The following is a 21,758-nucleotide window of genomic DNA, read 5'->3' as shown; positions in this document are numbered from 1 at the left end:
CTTTACCGACCGTTTCGGAACAAGTTTTAATTTAAAAGATCGATACGGACATAGCAAGAAAAAATAAATTCAAAGCTCGCATGTTTCCTGACTGACAGGCGGTGGAGGAATTTTTTTTCAGGAGAAAAAAACAAGTTAAGCATTTTAAGCTCGTTGTCCGATTCGGTAAATTCGTGTCGGGCCATTAAACTCTCTCACACAACACGAAATAAGCCTATAAACATCCACTTCTTACAACTGAGAAAACCTTAAAATAAACTAATCATTAATCATTTTACTTTGTGTTGGTATCAAACTGTAAAGAAACTGTAACTGAAGTAAGCAGAAAATTAGACAAAGATGCATCTCTGCATTTTAAATGGCGAACAATGATTTTTTTTGTTTTGTTTATTCTTATTTTTGCAAACAAAAGGCTTTGATGAATGGCACTCCCTTTAGCAAATGTCTAAAATTAATAATGCTGATGGCAGAGATGGAGGAAAACAGCTTGCATTATATAAATCACTCTGCTAGTGACCGGAATCAGTTGATTTTCAGATTAGTTTGACTTATTTTGTCCTTTCGGAAACTCGTCCAGCCGGACACCACTGACCGAGCTCTAACTTGCTAATGCTGCTTTCCCTTAATAACTAAAAGTAATAATAACATAAAACAAATATTTCTTTGTTGTAAATGTCTTAAAACTAGGACTAAAGAGCCGTCACTCTCTTGACATTTATGTTATAAAACCCTGAAGAGAATTACAGAACAGTTCATTTGCTTTTTTACAAAGCAAATGACAGCTTAATAACTTTTTTATTTTTATTTTACAGCTCGGCATGTAAAATGCAACATACCCCGAGACATATTTTTTTCTTTAAGATTATTTTAAAATAAATATTTCCATGTTGATATACTGTCATGATTGAAAATTAGTACACCCTGGGAATGATTGTGTGTTTTTCAAGCACAGTTTGAAAGACACATGAATGTTTAAAATAACTATAAAATATTTTTTAAAAAATTTAACGCATTTCAAATTTTAAAGCGATTTAACTTCCGGTGAGCAACAAATAATTTCTGCTTAATGTGGCTGACGTCACTGCAGGCGCCAGTGACGAGAACGCTGTCGGTCAGTATTTTGATTAAACCTCAGACGTTCAGGTTGATGTTCTTGACTGTTAAAGTCAAACTGAGCACTTTGGTGATAAAAGATTTAAAAAGATCTCAAAGCCAACAAGTGGAGGAAAGTCAAGATGGCTCCCAAACGTCTGTCATCCTCAGAGCAGACCGCAAAGATGTTAAAAGAAGTCTTTGAAAACCCATCAATGTTATCAAGAACACTACAGCAGGATCTTGCTACCGTAAAGGGAAAAGTACATTCCTTTACAATCAGACATGGGACATGTACAAGAAGGAAACATTGCCCTAAAAAAAGAGCATGAAGGTCAGATATCCTACAGCTGAACGGGAAGCAAACCTCCCTCAGGTCGATGACACAAACTGATCCTCGGTGATTACAAGAAGAAGTTTGTGGATGTTATTTCAGCCAAAGGTTTGGGGATGGCAAAGTTTTGTCTCAATTGAAAACCATAATTTTTGTTTATTTTGCTTAGAGGGTAAAATGAGCTTATTATTGGTGTCTAAGTGAAATCAAATCATTTTCTTCTCCAGTGACACAAGATAAGTTTAGACATAAATAAGTGATCGTTAGGAGCTGTATCAATAAAACAAACGATGAACTGAATATTAGGGTGTCTGAATAATGTTTATATCTGTAAAGCTCAGATTTGCTCTTGTGAGTTTTAAATTGTTAAATTATTCATACACTTACACTTACTACAAAAGGGATTTTTCAATATTTACTGTAATCAGTGTCTCCCATGTTGACCTGGTTGTCAGCATTGCTTGTTAGCGTTTATGTGCTCAGTGATCGGGAAAAAAAAAAAAAAAAAAAATTTGGATTTGTAATTTATGAGTGTCCAGTCACCGATCAGAGCCGGTCAAGCGTAAAATCAGCCAGTTCCAGCTGACATCTCTGCATGCGTGTTTCACTCCAGGCCATGAAGCTCCGAGCTGGACTCATTCATATATGCCTTTTTTTTTTTTTTTCAATAAAACATTTTCACAGCAAGACGGAAAGACTGAATTTTAAAAATTGGCGCAAAAATTACAACAAAAAAAATTTCAGCAGTTCTGGAATCAGCAGGGTTTATCTGAAAATACTGAAAAATGCGTAAAAAGTGGCACCTCATGCAACAACAGCTCTAAGGTATCCAGATGGACACACTGTCCTTGAAATTATTCCCTTCAACAGACTTGAAAAATCAGTTTTTTTTTCTTTCTTATCCATTAAAGCCGTTGAACGTTTGCAGCTTAATAAGGAATATCATTTAATGCATAAATGAAGATAATCTTGTAAATCCCTGCTGCGGTATTCAATCAGCTTCCTCTGTTAAATAACTTGTAGTAGTATCTCTTTTGCACTATGTATTCTTTAGGAATTGAAAATCTAAATCGGTCAAAATCAGAATTAGCAGGTCAAACCTCTTTCGGTCCTCTTTGCTGCCTCTGCGTAGTGCTGCGCATGAAATCTGCTGCAGAAGTCTCTCCATTATCTTCACATGGGTAACAGCGGACAAATCCCCTGTAGTGACTTAGTTTTTGGCCTTGCAAAATGCTCTAAAATAATAATAATAAACTAAGAACAAAGCCCTGAAAGTTGCATGGAGCTGATGTAGCTAAATAAATGCAGACAGTCCTGTTATTGTAAAATGTTGTTCTCTTTTATTATCTTTCTACCGTCCACGATACCATTAGTTACGCATTAACTATGGATTAAAAAGAGTAACTCAGTGGATAAGTATACAAACATCCATTTAATCAATGCTTTTATTTACCGTCCACCCTTGGTGTGAATCGCACAAACACCAAGAGCGCACCAGAACCTAAAAGTGTCCCAGATAGAAGCACTTCCCGACCAATCTCCAATAAATAAATGATGCCCTCCATCAACGTATAAGACGGCTGAAAAAAGATTGCCTGCATTTACGCTCACGCAAACTGGAATATGACATCTTCTAAAGAGACCACAGCACATCAAGATTCGTCTCTGGGGAGAGATACTCTCGGCGCTGCACAAGCTTCCAGATGGGAGGGGGAAACATAAAGGACAAAACAAAAAAAACAGGAGCCCTCCCGGGTCCGAGCAGCATCTGGGACGTAGAAGTTAGCAACAGGATTGGCGCATACCTTTTAACACCAACGCATCTCTCTGCCTCGGGACCAGAAACAATGAGTCATGGTCCCTTATGAAAAGGTGACTGAAAAAAAATCTTACTGGTGACAACACCCATCTGAGTTTATCCTGACACTCTATAATACTAATTTGATGAGAGGTCAGTTTGTATTGACGGATAGTAAGGGTTGAGCTTTAGTACATTATTTGTTTTTCAGGGACAGTGTCTCCTCTCCAGGGCTTTTCTTTCTTTCTTTCTTTTTTTCTTTCTTTCTTTCTTTCTTTCTTTCTTTCTTTCTTTTTTTCTTAACTTGGTTTCTTTGTGCAAAGCAAATTAATGTAACCATCCAAAATAAAACTAGAATGACTGGAAAACGTACACATTGTTTTCCTATTGTTTATGTAAGAAGGCCTCCCTAAAAACAAGTTTCATATTAAGCATAAGCTCCGCCGTCCAAAGCTGCCGTTCTTGAATTCCTGATCCAGAGTTTCAAATGAGGGGTTGAATTGTTTTCTGGATGCAGACAGTTGTCAGCTAAGTGGAGGCATGAGTTAGTGATGGAGAATTGGAGAGCAGCAATTTGATTTGTAGGTTAATAGCATCCTCATTGACCACACAACTTGCTCAGCAGGCCCAATTGGTAGCTCCGAACAGAGGAGGGGGAGTGGGTGGGGGACAAAACAAAACAAAGTGTAAGCACCACCGTGAATGAGCTCAGTTCCAAAACGGCAGAGCCTCACATTCTGGCAGCGTTGGAGCTTTTAGCGCCCAGTTCATCCTCTCTGCCCACTGATGCCATAATCCTGGATGTAAAGCGTCGGGTTTGTTTGTGTGTGGCGGCCCTGCGGTGTTTGGCTCAGCTCAGTGTCGAAAAAGCTGTTTTTAAGTATCACTGTAAGCAAGAGCAGGCAGGCTGAATTATTCCAGGGTCAAGACCGATTAGATCCAGGGATTATTGCAGTGCAGTTAGCCTCTGGGATGAAAAAAAAAAAAAAAGACTTGACAGTTTCCTAAACTGTTCAAGTCTCTCTGTGTTCCGCTAGCTGAGCCGCATATGAGCGTTGAATGGTTGAATAGATCCTCTGTTATAGCAGGAATCTTTGTGTGACACTAATTCTGGTTTTGGGCATGCTCTGAGCAAATAAAGCTCAGCAATGGGAAAATATTAATGGAGTAAGGATGAAACATGAGCAGGAATTAAGATCACAACGATGCTGTTTTTAGATATTATATCAGTTCTTGTAGTTTGTAGATTCTGGTGTTTGGTGAAGGGAACTTTCTTCTTCTGTGCCAAGCTGTTGCTAATGTGGAATAAAATCTGTAGCTTTTCATCTTGACGAGCTTTCATAAAAAAAATAAATAAAAAAAAGTAGCTTAAATGTTTTGTTGTTTCTGTTGGTTTCCAGGACCAAGTTGTGCGAATGAGTGACTGATGCCAACTTCGCTTCTTCAGGTAAGCTAAAGCTAACCCTGAGGTCTCTTATGTTTTTTCTTTCTTCTTAAAATTATCTTGCTTTGGGTTTGTATGAAAGATGTGAAATATTTCCTTGTGAAACATATTTTATCATCAAAATTTTGTTTTGATTTTAATGCATTTTCAGTCACCATTAAAATATTTTTCGAACAGTTTTTTTTTTCTCTCCTTAAAATGTAAGGTATTACTAACATTTGAAAACAAACAGCTGCATGATTGGCGTTTGTAGCAGTAAACAGTTGCGTTGCTGTTTTTAAAAATTTTAAAAGCAATTAATGAAGTCAGCTGTAATAATCAGTTAATTACTGTCAGAAAGGCCCCGGTATTAAAAGTCTTTAAAAGGTCAAAGTTTTCCAAACGTATACACAAACAGCAACCGGATGGAAATAAACATTTTGTTATTAATATCTGCCCAGTTTACTTAACAGCTCTATGCTGATGTTAATGCTGATATGTTGCACTTCTGTGACATCATTTGCATTTCAAAGTGCTTAGTTTTGAGCTGCAAATTTGTAGTAGAAAAAAAATGAAATGATTTTTCATGAACTGGGAAAGTGTTTTGTTTGTAGAAAATATTGTCATTAGTTGGAAAAAAAAATGCTGCACTCTGTGTATGTTTCCCATAGAATGTAGAAACATTTCGGAAGTCTGAGATTTTCCAAAAGCTGCCATCATTTCCGAATCAGGCATATTCCAGGTTGGAATCTCAAAAAGATTAAAAAGAACAGCTTTGCTCTGAATCGTTCAGCGTGGCGTGTTTGAACAGCTAGCATTCCTCTGTAGAGAATATAGCTTCCCTTAGCTTCTTAAACGTTTCCCTTTAACCACTTCTAAACACTTGAACAAATTTCTCACTGAAGTGTATTTTGTACAAACCACTAATGATAAAGCATGATGAGATTTACTAGTTTTGGGCAGTCGGACATAATCAAACTTATAATTGTCTGATTTCTGCCACCACCTGATTTCTCACTACATCTTTGTTTTTATTGTAGTTTTTGTTGATCGACCCGTGTCTCTTTTGTGTGCCCTCCCTGCAGGGCAGAATGGGTGTGTGTCCCCTGCTCCTGCTTCTTGCTGTAGCCCTCGGGGCCACAGCCCAGGATCCACAAATCACCACAGGTATGAACGCCACCCACCGAAAGCACAGTTACATGGTGTGTTTGATGGCTCACACTTACACACTCCGTCCTTTTGTTTTGTTTTATGCTCTTTCAGCTCCTCCTGCCACACCAGCACCCACCACCCAACAATCCAACTCGAACGCAACAACCATCCAAGGAACCACTACAGTCGAACCATCAACAACAAATTCAGCAGTAGAAGAAAGCACCGCAACAGAAACACCTGAAAACAATGATAAAAACTATGATACCTCCTCCAAAGACACACCGGCAGCAGGTCCTAATAATTCTTCAATATCTGATGAGTTGAATTCGACTGAGCCTCCTACCAAACCAGCATTGTCCGCCATCACAACCATCACAACCATCACAACCAAAATCCCAGACGGTAAGTGCTTGATACCAATAATATTTCGAAAACACTCGCATCACTGTTTCCAACACACACACACACACACACACACACACATTATATATATATATATATATATATATATATATATGTCAGCTTGTATCGGCGTTTTCCAACTTTGTGATACAAGGATCGGCTATAGTGGAAACTAGGGATCGGCCTTATGAATGGCATATTTTGTAGATATTTTGAAGGAGTTATTGTGATGTAGTTAAACATTTCTTTTTAACTGTGGATCTGTTACAGCTTACAGCTTGAGCTTCACACACATTACTATAGAAATAAAATGCACTTATCAAAAGGACTGGAAACCTTATAGTCCTAACTAATACACAATAATAGTCCACAGTCATGTTTTGTAGCATAAAGCAAGAAGAAGTTAGAAATGAATCAAACAGACCAGTGGCAATCCCAGTTTTGGATATTTGTGAGCAAAGTCAATTAGTTTACTCTTACAAGATAGATAATCCTTAATGCAGACTTCTTTCTTTTGCTGCTTGCTATATGATAAAACATTTGCATCACTCATCTCTAGCATATAATCTGTACAACGAGCCTGTTAAAGGATTTAAAGAGGGAGTATTGTGTAAAATCGACGCACAGGGCAACCTTCCCCTATAGCTCCCCCAATCAGCTCCTGCAGGCTAGAGGCAGCAGCAATTAGAAAACACCTGGAAGTAGCTCATCATACGAGCTACTTCTCAGCGCAGCACTCTTGTTAACAGCATAATTAGAAGCATTGTTTTGACGACGTGCTGAAGGCAGCATGTCAGAAGCTTCTTAATGAGGCTCAATTTCAAGGCGTCGAATTTCTTTTAAGTCATGTTTGATATTCACAGCATTTAACAACTGAAGGGAACATAGTAACTTGATTGTGGTATAAAATTTCACTATGTGGCTGTAAAATATCATCCATCTAAGACAAAAACTCTACAGGATCACCATGGTGGGACGTTTGAAGTGCATCTGAACAATCTGAAGCGCACCATGACAGAATAGACAACTGGATTATTATTTTATTTTTTATTTTTTTGGCATCATGAAGTGATTGGTACCCAGCTGCCAGAACCATCTTCTGTCTGGAGTTTTTAAATAATAGAGGCATGTTTTTTTCCCCCCTTTATGTCACAGCTCACAGATGTGTTTCATCCTTGAGAACAGCGGAGATGTCAAACACATTTCATGCACCGTTCTCCAAATCAGTCCTCTTCAGAGCCTCTCCGTGCCTCCAGTGGTTCCGCAATGCCTGCTTAATTTGTGAAAGTTCACATTTGAAATCAAGTCTGATCAACTTGAATGATGATTTAAAATTGACTAGAGGCAGTTTAAAGATGGGTTAAGTAAACGAGACTTTAAATATTTAAGCAGATCTTTAAAGGCTTTTTTAAAACTAAAAGCAGATTGTGTACGCTCATTGCTTGTGACATGTCCGACTGTATGTTGCTGCTAATTTGTTCGATTATGTGACTACCGTATTTTTCGGACTGTAAGCCGCTACTTTTCCCCCACGTTTTGAACCATGCAGCTCATAGCCCGGTGTGGCTTTTCTGTGGATTTTTCTTCAACCACCAGGGGGCTCTTTAGCAGGAAGTGAATCACTGGAAGTCAAAATTGGAAATCAAAGAAGAAAGTGCTAGTTTTCATTTAGAACAAGTACATGCTAGCAGCAGGCATGACAGGAAAATGTTTTCAAACTTATATGATGCAGCTTTTAAGTTGAAGGCTATTGATCTGGCAGTACAGGAAATAGGGCCGCTGCCTGTAAGCTAGGCGTGAACAAACTATGGATCGGCGTTGGAGACGGAGGGCGCCCTGATAAATCCATCAAATTTATCAGGACGCTGCCCTCTGCTGGGTCCTTATGGAAAACCAAGAGCAGCAGAGATACTAACGGCTTATGGCCTGGTGCGGCTTATATATATATATATGTAGGTTTCCTTTTTTTTTTTTTTTTTTTTTTTTTTTTTCCCCTCAAAAAATTTGTAGGTGCGGCTTATAGTATGGTAAATACAGTAATTTTTATTCATTGTTTTGTTGAAATCAGACCAAGTGATTAATCACGTCTTGGTAGTTGTTGGACTTTATCTTCAGGTGATTTTACCACATCTGAATGGAGCGCCTGAGCACACCCGGGTTTTAAAAGTTGATCCTGTTTCGGCTGGATTTGGTTGAAGATTCTGATAAACCTTTTAGTTTTTAAAAAGCCCTTAATTATTAATGTTGTGTTTATATTGCTCAGATGCATTTTAATGTCTGAAAGCCTTTCTCAAAAAAGGTTTTCACAAGCAGATGAGGTTAGAGAAATTTCATATAAAAAGACCTGAGTGGTTTCTGTGTTATTCATGCAGTATGGCGCTGCCAAGAGCAAGTGAGTGAGGCTCTGTGGTCAACATTCAACCTTTAATATTTTAGATAGGTGAACATTTTTCTGCTTTTAGCCTCCGTTGTTTCCGTTCCAGAAATATCCTTATGTGATATGGCTTCATTTGATCATTCACCCACAGGAAAGCCACATTAACAGAGCCGTACTCACCCACAGGAGAGCAGTCAACGGCACAGCTTTACAAATGCATTTGTTTCTCCCAAGTTTTCTAAACTTTGTCATTGCCACCACAATCTAACTATGCAATTAGGATTTTTTTTTGCAGTTGTAGCACATGACTGTGACACGAAAGGAAAGTTCATGCATCTCAAAACCATTTATTAAATAAAAATCAGCAAAAGTGTGATGCATATTTGTACTCTACCCCTTTTTACTCGATATCCAATCATTAAAATCTAGTGCAAACAATTGAATTCACAACAATCGAATTTGCACGGAGTCTCCCCATTTGCAAATTCTCAGCTAAGCGGTTAGCGAACATTATCCAAGGAACAGCAGAGGGTCAGGGACTAATTGGTGTATATAGTAATAACCAAGTAATGACCATACGAGTTGTAATAAATTCCCACTTTTCTCTGTTTTCGTTATCTCATCTGTTTTCTGAGCTTTAGCATCATCAGCTCTGTCCTCCATGTGATGTGCTGCTTCGTCCAACTAGGCTGAACAAACCCAAACATACAGCCAGAGCTACAATGCAGTTGTTTATGTCAAAGTATATTAGACTGGCACCGTCAAAGTTTTGTTCTTTTGTTTTTTCGTTTTGTTTTTTAGTGAGGAAAATTCTCAAAAACAACTTCAAGATCTAGATGTACAAATCTGGTGGCGACATACCTCACCAACATACACCTGCAATTATAACAACAGGCGTGGTTATCCCAAAAGTATTTGCCGTTTGGTTTTAAAATAGCCATTTTTATTCCATTTCACACCTGTTCACTGTTTTGTGTTGGTCTAACACACAAAATCCGAATAAAAAAAAAAAAAAGAAAAATTTCACGGTTGTAGTGCAACAAAAAAGGTAAAATGTTGGAGTGTTTAAATTAAGCTAGCAGTTGAAGGAGCTGAGATATTTGCACAGTTTTGACTCGAGTGTTGTAAACTTGAGGAAAATGTTTAAAAGTTTTTAGTGACGATGCTTGATAGAAGATGTGACTCACCCACCCTACTCTTTCACATTAATTATTAATGCTCAATCTATGAAAACTTCCCAAATCACCCAATTGATTCAGGGCATACAATAGCACCTAGTTTAGTTTAAATTCTTGTGTAAATTAATGATTTTTTTTATTTATTTTTTTTGCGACACTGAGCCTGGGAACTTATCCAAGGATTTCATCAGCATCAACTAATCGGCATTATCCAGTCGGTTTGAATAAGACGTATGCGACTCGACTATATAATACCCCTATTATATAACGTGATCGCTTTCCTTTCCGTAGGTATTATGTAATTGCTCCATTGTCTCTCTCTGGACATCCTTCAGCCTGGAGTGGAGCGCAGCGCAGCCAGCCGCTCTAAATGCCATTAGATCCGTCAAGGCTGTGTCAGTTCCCCATGACACTCGCAGCCCTTTGTTCTCACGCTCTCCTCAATGCACATATTGTCCGACGGCGAACACTGAAATGTCCTGCGAATTGTGCGTTAAAAAAAAAAAGCACCGTTTCTGCCTCTGCTGTTCCTAAATGCTTGTCCCAGAAAAGGCAGATGGCATGAAGTCAAGTGATGCTTTCTGTTCAACAGCTCGAGTGCAAAGGAACTTTGTCAAAGTTAGCCGATGATCTCCTTCCGACGACGTGTTGTTTTTCCAGGAGTAGAGCTGAAATGATTTATTGCGATTATTTGATTGTTGAAATAATCGTCAACTAATTTAGCAATCGATTGTTAACTGGAGTATGCAGATTCCCAAAAAAAAAAGACAATTTGCTGATAAATAAACAACATATTCAGAGTAGCAATACTCACCCAGTTTAAATTCACTAAAGGAATGCTATGTTATTGAATTTTAGGCAATAAAACATTTATTTCCATCTTTTAATGTATTTCCAGTATTGTATCGAAAAGGCATAAGTAGTTTTGTGAAAAATCTTAAGAATGTGCTGATTTATAAATTAATTGTCAGAATAATCAATGGATTAATGGATTAAAATACTGGTTAGTTGTGGCACTGGCTTGGAAAATCTTTTCTTCTGCTTTGCATCTTACTGAATCACCAACAGCATACAAAAAGCAGGTGGGTTTTTTACACCAATCAGATCTCATCTTTTGTTCTAGTTGTAGGTGCAAAAGGTCAAAAGGAAGACCACAGATCTGCCTCCAGCTCCTGCACGTGGTAGAAATGTGTACAAATAGGTGACCCATTGTAATCTGACGGAGGGGCAGAATGAAGGACACATATATGCTGTGATGCTGAATCTGTAATCATTCTTTAGCACCAACCTCAAACTAAACAGAATACATTTTTGATTTTGATATGCAGAAAGGCTTTTATACCAAAACTTTGAAGTAATTGAAATTACATTGACAGCTCCTGGTATCTGCCGTCATCGTGGATACAGGTTCCTCCTGAGGTGAATGGTTCACCTTCTTGGTTAAAATGTGATTTATCTGTTTACTCTGAGAGAAACCAGGTCATTTCTCAACTTGTTTGGTGTTTTTTTTGTTTGTTTTTTTTTTAAAGCCAGTAATATATTGACATAATGGATATCCCAATAAGGTTTTTATTGTTCCAGAGATACCAAAGAGTCTCTAAATGATACATGATACGCATTTGCAGATAACAAAATCCCATCAGATACTTCATTGTCAGTGCCAGCTTCCATTCTTCGTAACTTCAAAGTGCTGTACTGTCGTGCTCTACATTTCGTCAGTATTGCACCAACATCATTGTTGATGACAGTCTATGGTTTTTGACAGCCACTGGTATTTTCTCCCTACTGGAGTTTTAGCAACAATATACTTCCTGCAGCAGAAGAATTAAGCCAATTAAGAGACTGACTAATGTTCAAACAATGTGTTGCCCAATACTGGTGCTATTTTATTACACGTTTGTAAAGATGACTTTAAATGTCGTTCCCCTGCTACTAATTGTTTGGACTGCGAACTTTTTGCTGAAGCTTTCTCTCTATTTTAATATGACTCTGTAATTCATCTTGTAACACATCATACATGGACAAAACCTAAAGGGAAATAGTTCTCCTGCTGTATTAATGTTCAAATCTTTGCTTTAAAGATTTGAACATTTTAGTGAACCGAGCAGCTTTCAACAACCAAAACAGTCTCTCTGTCACTGCTGACATCATTTCAATCACCAAATTAAATGTGTACGGCCTTTTTTCCACACATGATTACAGCGGACACAATCACTGACGGTACAAGTACAACATGTATGAAGAATTAAATTCTGTCAGACTCAGGGATGCTGATACCAGTCATTTAAAAAGATCTGGATCCAAGCCCGTACCTGAGATTGAATTGGAACGTACCTAATAGACATCGATACCAGTAATGGAGCAGAAGGATTCGGGCCAGTCTTGCAAAAGGCAGACGGCATAACACAGACTTGCAATGCGATATGCAAGTCTTTTAAATCTCTCGAAAGCTAAAAGGACACTGAGAGCGTGAAGGTGTTCAATCTGTACGACTGGACTTAATGGTGAACTCGCAGGTTGTGGAACTGAACTCGGGATGCTGAAATATTTTCATGGAGGTAAATATTAACTCAATTAGCGTCATCTCAGGTTTTCTAATTGAAGAAATAGAACGTCCAGAGACATCTTGGCCTGCAAGATCGTCTGCATAAGGATGGCTAATAAACTTATTACTATTAGCTGACATGATCCACATAAGATTTTATATAAAAAAAACAAACTGAGTAAAAAAATTACCACATTTCATCACAATGTGTTTTTATTCAAACACAAAAAAATATTAATTAATGCCTGCTGCTATTAAAATGATAAAAAGGGCACAAGCATAGTATTGGTAACATTTATTTATTCTTTTTTTAGTACAAAACTTAAGATAATAAAATAAATGAACACTCATTGAATTTAATAATTTTCAAGCACTTGATGAATGGAGCATCATCTTCAAGATTTCCCCCAGAAACTCGTTAAGCCTGGTGGTTGGGCGCTACGGCAGTCATTCTTCCAGCGGCTCGTTGAGTTTTTCAGTTAAAAAATGTTTAAAGTTGACAGAAAATTTGAAAATATCACTTGATAATTATATTATATCTTTTAAGAGAGGAAGATTAATACCTGGACACCAACAATAAAGTCCTAAAAAATGCAAGCAGTTCTGAAATACTTAAGTAAAAAAGCAATGCTTTGCCTGGTGGGATCACAAGTAAAGCCTGGTGGCCCGCCAGGCTTGTAAAACACTGGGGGAAACCCTGAACTGTTTGCCATTGGCCTCATATTTAAACAGCACAGTAGACATGCTCTTTGTAGATTGGCTGCTATAGTGTCAATACAGTGCTACCTTAAGAAGAGTGGTGCTTGGCAATCCTTTGGTATGAACTCCTCGACTCTCTGGGATCTTTGCTTGCAAGGATGCAGGACTTTGAAGTAGATGGCGATTAATAACCAGGTGGTTCCAAGTCCAGTCCTCTAGATCTGCTATCTTGTAGCTTGTAGATGCATCCCTTTGTCAGTACACCATGACTCTAATGAAAGACCCGCATTTGCAGAGCTGAAAGACATTCTGATTGGGGAATATTTCCTTTTGATTCAAATGTATCGAAACAGGAACGCCCCTCAAAGTTTTGTGATAGCAATTCTTGAAGATGGGATTTTGCTGGTGTTCCCTGCCTTTTTTCCCCCAGCTCTAGTATTGTGGAACTAATATAATATCACTCTGTTTGTAAAACCTTTTCTGTCTCAGATATAGATGACAAATCAGTAATCGCTGTGATGGTGGCCCTGTCATCGCTGCTGGTCATCATCTTCATCATCATTATCCTCTACATGCTCAGGTCAGTGAAAGTCTGTTTCTTTCTTTTTTGGGTGGTGGTGGTGGGGGGGTGTTAACAACTAGAAATGCTGCTGTTACCATGACAATGCCTGATTGACCTACTGCGACACAAGCAGACAAAATTTGTTGCTCTTTTTAAATTATGAATTTAAAAAAAAACAACTAATTGATTCTATGTTTTGATTTTGACAGATTTAAGAAGTACAAGCAAGCAGCAAGCCATTCAAATGCCTTCAGATTGACCAACGGCAGATCAGATGACACAGGTGAAACGTCCACATGAACATACAGGCTCCGTGTGTGAACGTAGCTGTTTGGAGTCGTATTCACCAGCAGCTGGATCAAAGTTGTTGATCTGGATTTTAACCCTCATTTGATTTTGTTCCCTGAACTGATAACATTTCTAAGCCTTTTAAGAGGCTTTTTTTTTTTTTTTTTTGCTGTGATTACCTAATCAACAGGGCGACCATAGACTCCTTATTTTTATTTTTTTTTTTTTGCTGTATTGTTGCCTCACATCGCCCTCTGCTGGGCGTTTTTACAAGCTGCCGCTGAAATGTCTGAGCGAGGTTTCCATGTGGGACGTTGCGTTCTCATGTTCTTCCACATTATCTCATGTCTTTATCTCGTGTCTCCTCCCAATCCTCCCACCCTCACCCCTCCTCTTTTCACTCTCACCTCCTTCCTTCCCTGCCCTCGGAGCAGAACTCCAGAGCGTGCCGCTATTGGCTCGGTCTCCCAGCACAAACAGGAAGTACCCACCCATTCCCGTAGACAAACTTGAGGAAGAAATGAACCGTCGCATGGCTGATGACAACAAGCTCTTCAGGGAGGAGTTCAATGTACGGCACACTCAAGCAAACATCCTCTGATAACACGCCGCAGTCTGGAGCTTAAAGTAGTTTTTCCACAACTGAAAGTTTTTTTTTTTAGCTTCTCCTGATGAAATTATAAAAACATAAATTGTGATATGCTGAAGCATTGCTGTTAATCGAAAGCCATTTATTACCTGGTTACAAGCAGAGATGAGACTTTCAGAAACCATCAATTTTTTTACTAATTGAACTAAATCTGTTAAATCTGAGTGGGGGAAAAAAAATCCTACAACAATATTTTAAACTCATCTTTACTCAAAAGAAAGAAGTACACAGATTTTTAGAAGATTGTGGATTTATAGAATATTCCTCTACAGCTTAATAGCCGTCAGATACATAATGTATGTTGACAAAAAAAAATCATCAGGAATCATCTTAAGATGTGAGACTGATGTCTGGTTTTCATCATATGCTTGTTTTTGTTTAGGCGCTGCCAGTCTGTCCCATTCAGGCATCATGTGACGCAGCTTCCAAAGAGGAGAATAAAGAAAAGAACCGATACATCAACATCCTGCCATGTAAGGACCACAGAATGCTGAGTCAGACTTTGACAGCGTTTATATTGAACCACAGTCAGGAGTTCAAGTTGGTTTGAGGTTCCTGACCAAGAGTTAGAAATATTTTGGAGCGTCTTGATTTAACACCCAGAACAAATGATTATTTGAGCCGTTTTTCTTTCTTTTGCCTCTACTCTTTCATAATCCTTCGTCCGTTTCAGATGATCACTCCAGGGTTCATCTCTCCTCTCTGGAAGGAGTCCCCGACTCTGACTTTATCAACGCTTCTTTTATAAATGTTTGTATTTGTTTGACATTTTTACCATAAGAAACGATTCCTCTTTTATCACATATTGCACTACATCCCTAATCTCTCTGTTTTTTGGTCTCCTTCTGTCGCAGGGGTACCAGGAGAAGAATAAATTTATTGCAGCCCAAGGTGAGGTTGGTCGCAGAAACTGTGCCGTAGTTCGGTGATAAACTTGAAAGATTTTTTTATGCTGATTTCTGTGTTTCTCCTCGTCTTCTAGGGCCAAAGGAGGAAACGGTAAATGACTTTTGGAGGATGATTTGGGAGCAGAATACAGCCACCATTGTCATGGTTACCAATCTAAAGGAGAGAAAAGAGGTAGGAGAGGAAGAAAATGGCAGCCTTTATAATAAAAAAAAAATTCAAATAATCAAACTTTGATTTAAATATACAAACAGTTAAAATTGCAGATAAGAAGTAACTTTTAGCATTTTTAAATAATGTGAAGGTGGGAGGAAAGAATGAATCTTTTTTTATTTCTTTAAATCTATGTTTGAAGCGCACACCGCTTGGTGTGAGTTTGATTTTAAATCGTTTTCTGTTTTGTTTTTAGTGTAAGTGTGCGCAGTACTGGCCGGACCAGGGCTGCTGGACTTACGGGAACATCCGCGTGTCTGTTGACGACGCCGTGGTTCTGGTGGACTACACTGTCCGCAAGTTCTGCATCCAACAGGTACCACAACACTTTCATCAGAAACCTTTACAGCGATTGGTGTTTCAGGTTGTTTCTGATTTGGACACATTTATTGTCACTAATGTCAGTGACACTCCATCTAATGTTGGACATTTTACTAGCATTTTTTATTTATTGTTTTTGTTATATTTAAGTACATTTTGATTCAAAGCCTCTTCATCTGCTGAAACTGCTAAATTAAACGGGGTTGTACAACATTAGGATATATTGTAGAGGCGATAATTTTGGCACATTTTTAATTACCTTACCAGTTATGACATAGACCTACTTTCTTCTTGTACTCTGTGACCTTTCACCTTATCTGCTTTTCCATGAAGAGATTCATGTCCACCACTCAGTTTTGGGTTCTGCTGAAGATCTATTTATTTATTTATTTATTTATTTATTTTAATCTTGTGGTAAAAATATTTCTAACAGTGTTTTTGGTAGTGAGGAGAAATACTATCTCTACTACCTCATTCACCTTTTCTAGAGAGTCAAACATTTGACTATGTTGTCACTGAGTGGTTACACTTAGTGACATATTTCTGTTAAAATTGTCTTCTTACACAGGAAACTTTTTTTTTTTATTCTGCAGTGCCAGACGAACACATCATCCACATTTAGTAAAGCCTAGTAAAGCTGAATGTCCTGCTTTTGTCAGAAAAGATTATTAAAAAATATTTGCATGCCTTAAAAAGTTGAAAGGCTGGTAATGATTTATTTGGTTTTTGACTCAAACGTATATTTGCTCTTTATTACAGCAATTGACTTTGGTTTAATGACAGAAATCAATATGTGTGTGTGTGTGTGTGTGTGTGTGTGCGCGTTTGTTTGTAATACCTTGTGGGGACGATTTTCCTGATATATACTACGTTGTGGGGACCAATTGCTCCTTGTGGGGACCGGAGCCTGGTCCCCACAAGGGGAAACCCTGTTTTTGGGTGAGGGGTCAGAGTTAGGGCTAAGGTATGAATTGAATTTTGGTTAGGGTTAGGGTTATGTATGTGATGGTTAGGGTTAGGAAAAGGGTAAAGGTAAGGTTTAGGCTGTAGAAATGAATGGAAGTCAATGGAAAGTCCCCACAAAGATAGCAACACAAACATGTGTGTGTGTGTGTTTTTACTTCATCTTGTATGTTCAAAACACACTAGAGGACTTTGAGTTTGTGGTTTGCTCTCTGATCTGAGGTCTTCTGTGTCCCAGGTGGGCGACGTGTCGGGGAAGAAACCTCAGAGACTCGTCACTCAGTTCCACTTCACCAGCTGGCCGGATTTCGGGGTTCCCTTCACTCCGATCGGCATGCTGAAGTTCCTCAAGAAAGTCAAGAACTGCAATCCTCCTTATGCAGGCCCCATTGTTGTTCACTGCAGGTAAGTGCATGGCTTAGTTTTGTGTTTTTTAGTTTTTTTTTTAAGTGAATCATTAGATTGATTCATACCACTTACAAGATGGCATGCCTGTCTGACAGTGCGGGTGTAGGAAGGACAGGTACCTTTATAGTCATTGATGCCATGTTGGACATGATGAATGCAGAGAGGAAGGTGGACGTGTTCGGCTTTGTCACCCGGATAAGAGCCCAGCGCAGTCAGATGGTCCAGACTGATGTGAGTTTAGTGTCGCCGCTTGCTTCATACAGCGAGTGTTTCGTAAAGCGGCATCAGTCATGAGCCATCTCTCTCCCTCTTACTCCCCCACAGATGCAGTACGTTTTCATCTTCCAAGCGTTGTTAGAGCACTACCTGTTTGGAGACACGGAACTAGAGGTGACCTCGCTAGAGTGCCACTTAGCTAAACTCGGCGCTAACTCACCCGGAGCCGGCTGCAGCGGTCTGGAGGCCGAATTTAAGGTCTGCGTGTGTGCTGTGATTCTTCACCTGTCAGTTAAACTACATCCTCCTGCAGAAAATGTGTTTGCATCAAATAAAGAAGTGTGTTTGTAATAAGCATTTTCGCAATCTCCAGAAACTAACATCCATCAAGATTCAGAATGACAAGATGAGAACGGGGAACCTGCCTGATAACATGAAGAAGAACAGAGTGCTGCAGATCATTCCATGTGAGTGAAGCAGCTTCTGCTTTGTGGTGTGGGGGATTTTTAATTCTGTTACAGTGAGCAATTAATCACATAATAAATTAAAACAAGCTCAATAATTTCTGGGTGCATCGTAATCCCTATTATTTATGGTTTTAGAGTGTGTGGATTTTTTCCTCTGTTTTATTTGTCGTGTTTTATTTTGGATGTTTAAAATATTTTCCAGTTTCGGTGTGAAGTGGTCTTTGCAAAAGTGAAGTTTGTTGGTGTTTGAGACAGTGAACTCACATTATTATTTCATCACTGATATGACACACTTGAAAATGGTCAGAAAAACAACATGATCCTTTATCGTGATAACTACAATTTATCATCCAGCTAAATCGTAACAGGCCTACTTGCGCCTAAGCCAATCATGAAATCTTCCCAGCTTTTTCGCTCAGGATAAAAATACACCTGTGCTCTTTTGTTGACAGATGAGTTTAACAGAGTAATCATTCCAGTCAAACGAGGAGAGGAGAACACGGACTACGTCAACGCCTCCTTCATTGATGTGAGCGTGTCAGAAAAGCTTGTTTTACGTCTTTAGAGTTTGAACTTATCCTTCCCACTCCGGACATTTTTAATTCCCTTTTGTTTCTCTCTGGTCAATCACAGGGTTACCGTCAGAAAGACGCCTACATAGCGAGTCAGGGGCCCCTCACGCACACCATAGAAGACTTCTGGAGGATGATCTGGGAGTGGAGGAGCTGCTCCATCGTGATGCTCACTGAGCTGGAAGAGAGAGGACAGGTGTGTGTGTGTGTGTGTGTGTGTGCGTGTGCGTGTGTAAGAACTGCAATCTGCATCTAGGTATTAATTGGGGTTTTCATCAGGATAATGGTTCAGTAATGGGTTCAGGAGCACAGGGAGAGGTTTGAGGTGCTGACTTGACCTCCAAATTTCCCATTTCAAACGGGTGTTTGTGTGACATGCTGGACAAACGAGTCCAATCCATGGATGTGCAACATTGAAGCTTAAAGGACTTGAAGGATTTGCTGCCAATGCGTTGGTGCCAAATGCCACTGCTTGCCTTTGGTCTGGTGAAATCAGTGCCTCAGAAGGCCAGGGCTGTTTCGACTTATTGACGCTATTAGGCAGGTGGTCATAATATTATGGCTGATCAGTGCATGTCTCAGATTAGGCCATCATTTAAACAGATTTAGACTGCATAGATAGTAGAGGTGCAAGTAATCAATTAATGACTTGAGATCAATCGAAAGTTGATTTATTGACTGATTAACAATTAATTGATAAGCAGCCATTTTCTTAAAAACTGGAGTTTTCTCTTTTATGAAGAAACGACTCCAGTTCGTCATCTTTTCATAACATAAGAGGGAACATTTTTCATAATACACTAATTAAAAAAAAGTCATTAAAATTTAATATTTTGTACTATTATTTTACGGCACATTATTAATTATTTCTAAGCGGATGTTGCCAGTTAATTGATTGGAACTAATTTGAGCCTAATAAATTATAAATAGAAAATTATTTGCAAGTCGATTAATTGTTTGCATCCTTAATACATGCAGTTAAAATTACAAAACATGCCTAAATATTTAAGCTACCAGGACGTTTTTGTGAGTTTCCTGATGTTTGCATCTCCACTGTGTCCTGCAGGACAAGTGCGCTCAGTACTGGCCCAGTGATGGGGCGGTGTCCCACGGGGACATCATCATTGAGCTTAAAAGGGAGGAGGAGAACGAGAGCTACACGGTGCGCGACCTCCTGGTCACCAACAGCAGGGTAAGGAAGGACGCCAAAATGCCAAAAAGAAGACTTCTTCCTTGCTAACTTTGAATGGCTGCATTCAGCTAGCATCTTAAACTCTGTTTGAACTGGAGGTAGTTCAACAGTGTCTTGGCCTTGTAGTATGTGGGAAAGGTTTTTTTTTTTTTTTTTTTCAGTCAGTTTTTGTCAATCATATCCAGGAGAACAAGGCTCGACTTGTGCGCCAGTTTCATTTCCACGGCTGGCCAGAGGTGGGCATCCCTGCGGACGGTAAAGGCATGATCAACATAATTGCTGCGGTGCAGAAACAGCAGCAGCAGTCTGGCAACCATCCCATCACTGTGCACTGCAGGTATGAAGATAAAACACACAAGCGCATGTATTTTATTCTCATATTTTAGGAACTTTGGAGAAATGGTTCTGAAATCTAAACCGCTAGCAGCAATGATTCTGTGTGCCACGATAAAGCCTGTGGTCTTAGAAGTCATTTTTTTTTATTACTTATTACAGAGAGGCTAGTCAAGCTGCTATCTTTGACCCGTGATGTTTGTTTGCAGCGCTGGTGCGGGCCGGACAGGGACTTTCTGTGCTCTCAGTACGGTTCTGGAGAGGGTGAAAGCAGAGGGTATCCTGGATGTCTTCCAGACCGTGAAGAGCCTCAGACTACAGAGACCGCACATGGTGCAGACACTGGTAGGAGCCTCTCAATCATTCATATACCTCAATCCCACAGAGAGCCTCTGGAGTACCGTCAGGAGGAAGATGAGAGACACCAGACTGACGATGAAGATGAGATGAGTGCTGCTGTTAAAGCAACCTGGACTTCCTTAACAGAGAAGCAGGCTGAACAAGTACATGGGATTACTTCTGGAGATCCCAATTTCTGTTTTTATAATCATTTTAATATTCAGTTCAGTTCATATGTTGCCTTTACCCACTTATATCAGTGTTTTACCTGCAAAGTCATAACCATCAAAATTAAGAGAAATAAACTCGAAATCTATCCCTATGTAATTACACCTTTACCAAACCAAGGGTCACGTTTTAATCAAATTACTGGAATTATTTCCAGTTAAGACGCTTTTTACGTATTATGTACACATATTTGCATGCACTACCGTTTTTGTGCGCAAACAAGCTCAGGAACATCACATTATGCATCGTAAACCTTTTTAAATGCAACCTGTGTCGGTGCGTGCAGCTGACGTTTCCTCTCCCACCGTCTCCTCAGGAGCAGTACGAGTTCTGCTACAAAGTGGTCCAGGAATACATCGACGCTTTTTCTGACTACGCCAACTTCAAGTAGGGCCTTGCAATGGACGGATCAACAGATGGATATCCACATACACCTATTACAAGTATAAGCGTGTACCAGAACACACACACACACACACACACACACACACACACACACAAAATGTCTTGCAGCAACTGCATTTTCCCCAATCTCGTGGATGATGAAGACGGACTGATTGCGCAATCAGCGGATCGGAGTTACCACCCGCCTGAAAAGGGAACCGACGTCTACGCCCGAAGGACAGGGCAGCGCAGATGGACACAAAATTACTGAGATGCCTTCTTGAATCTTTTGTAAGGATGTTAATGACAAACCGTCACCCTATTCTTGCTTTACATAGTCACACCCTCCCCCTCCCCAACCAACAAACATGTATATATACTTACTGTGTTGCATTTTATCACTTTGTTTTCAGACACAGTTTTGAGTTTGGCTGCATTTTTCAAGTGGCACCTGTAATGTATTTTATTGGTATATACAGATATATAAAAATATAAATATATATGAATACAAACCAAATGTTTTTGGTGGCTAATGTGCAACATCAAGCGTCAAGATAATGATGTTTGGATTTATTTTTATTTTTTATTTTTTAAGTTTTATTTTTTAGGGACAAAGACTTAAGAATATTTTTGACTTCGCCTGAGCCTCACTGTAGCGACAGGTAGCAGAAGCTTCAACATCTCCCAGTAAAACCCTGACCTGTTTTCCACTCC

The 21,758-nt window shown here is 39.1% G+C and overlaps 1 protein-coding gene across 2 annotated transcripts in view; it reads left to right on the top strand.

Annotated features, from left to right (window-relative positions):
- Positions 1 to 21,558, top strand: part of ptpra (protein tyrosine phosphatase receptor type A) — a 33,747-nt gene extending 12,189 nt beyond the window's left edge. Inside the window, exons 2-22 of one of the 2 annotated variants that reach the window (XM_015035263.1) lie at positions 4,625 to 4,671; positions 5,733 to 5,814; positions 5,911 to 6,204; positions 13,493 to 13,583; positions 13,775 to 13,848; positions 14,288 to 14,424; positions 14,885 to 14,975; positions 15,176 to 15,252; positions 15,357 to 15,393; positions 15,485 to 15,582; positions 15,818 to 15,937; positions 17,144 to 17,310; positions 17,409 to 17,544; positions 17,638 to 17,787; positions 17,903 to 17,996; positions 18,449 to 18,525; positions 18,630 to 18,764; positions 19,635 to 19,760; positions 19,922 to 20,097; positions 20,303 to 20,438; positions 20,977 to 21,558. In XM_015035263.1, coding sequence (XP_014890749.1) covers positions 4,651 to 4,671; positions 5,733 to 5,814; positions 5,911 to 6,204; positions 13,493 to 13,583; positions 13,775 to 13,848; positions 14,288 to 14,424; positions 14,885 to 14,975; positions 15,176 to 15,252; positions 15,357 to 15,393; positions 15,485 to 15,582; positions 15,818 to 15,937; positions 17,144 to 17,310; positions 17,409 to 17,544; positions 17,638 to 17,787; positions 17,903 to 17,996; positions 18,449 to 18,525; positions 18,630 to 18,764; positions 19,635 to 19,760; positions 19,922 to 20,097; positions 20,303 to 20,438; positions 20,977 to 21,051 — 2,394 coding nt within the window. In that variant the 5' untranslated portion in view covers positions 4,625 to 4,650 and the 3' untranslated portion in view covers positions 21,052 to 21,558. The remainder of the gene's footprint in view (positions 1 to 4,624; positions 4,672 to 5,732; positions 5,815 to 5,910; positions 6,205 to 13,492; positions 13,584 to 13,774; positions 13,849 to 14,287; positions 14,425 to 14,884; positions 14,976 to 15,175; positions 15,253 to 15,356; positions 15,394 to 15,484; positions 15,583 to 15,817; positions 15,938 to 17,143; positions 17,311 to 17,408; positions 17,545 to 17,637; positions 17,788 to 17,902; positions 17,997 to 18,448; positions 18,526 to 18,629; positions 18,765 to 19,634; positions 19,761 to 19,921; positions 20,098 to 20,302; positions 20,439 to 20,976) is intronic. The other variant, XM_015035264.1, reaches the window with a different exon arrangement.
- Positions 21,559 to 21,758: the final 200 nt, after the last annotated feature.

Source organism: Poecilia latipinna, unplaced genomic scaffold (assembly GCF_001443285.1).
Source record: "Poecilia latipinna isolate Pla-1442-1.1 unplaced genomic scaffold, P_latipinna-1.0 Scaffold329, whole genome shotgun sequence".
Lineage (NCBI taxonomy): Eukaryota > Metazoa > Chordata > Actinopteri > Cyprinodontiformes > Poeciliidae > Poecilia > Poecilia latipinna.
Note: the sequence above shows the minus strand (reverse complement) of the source record. Positions and strands in the feature narration are given on the sequence as shown.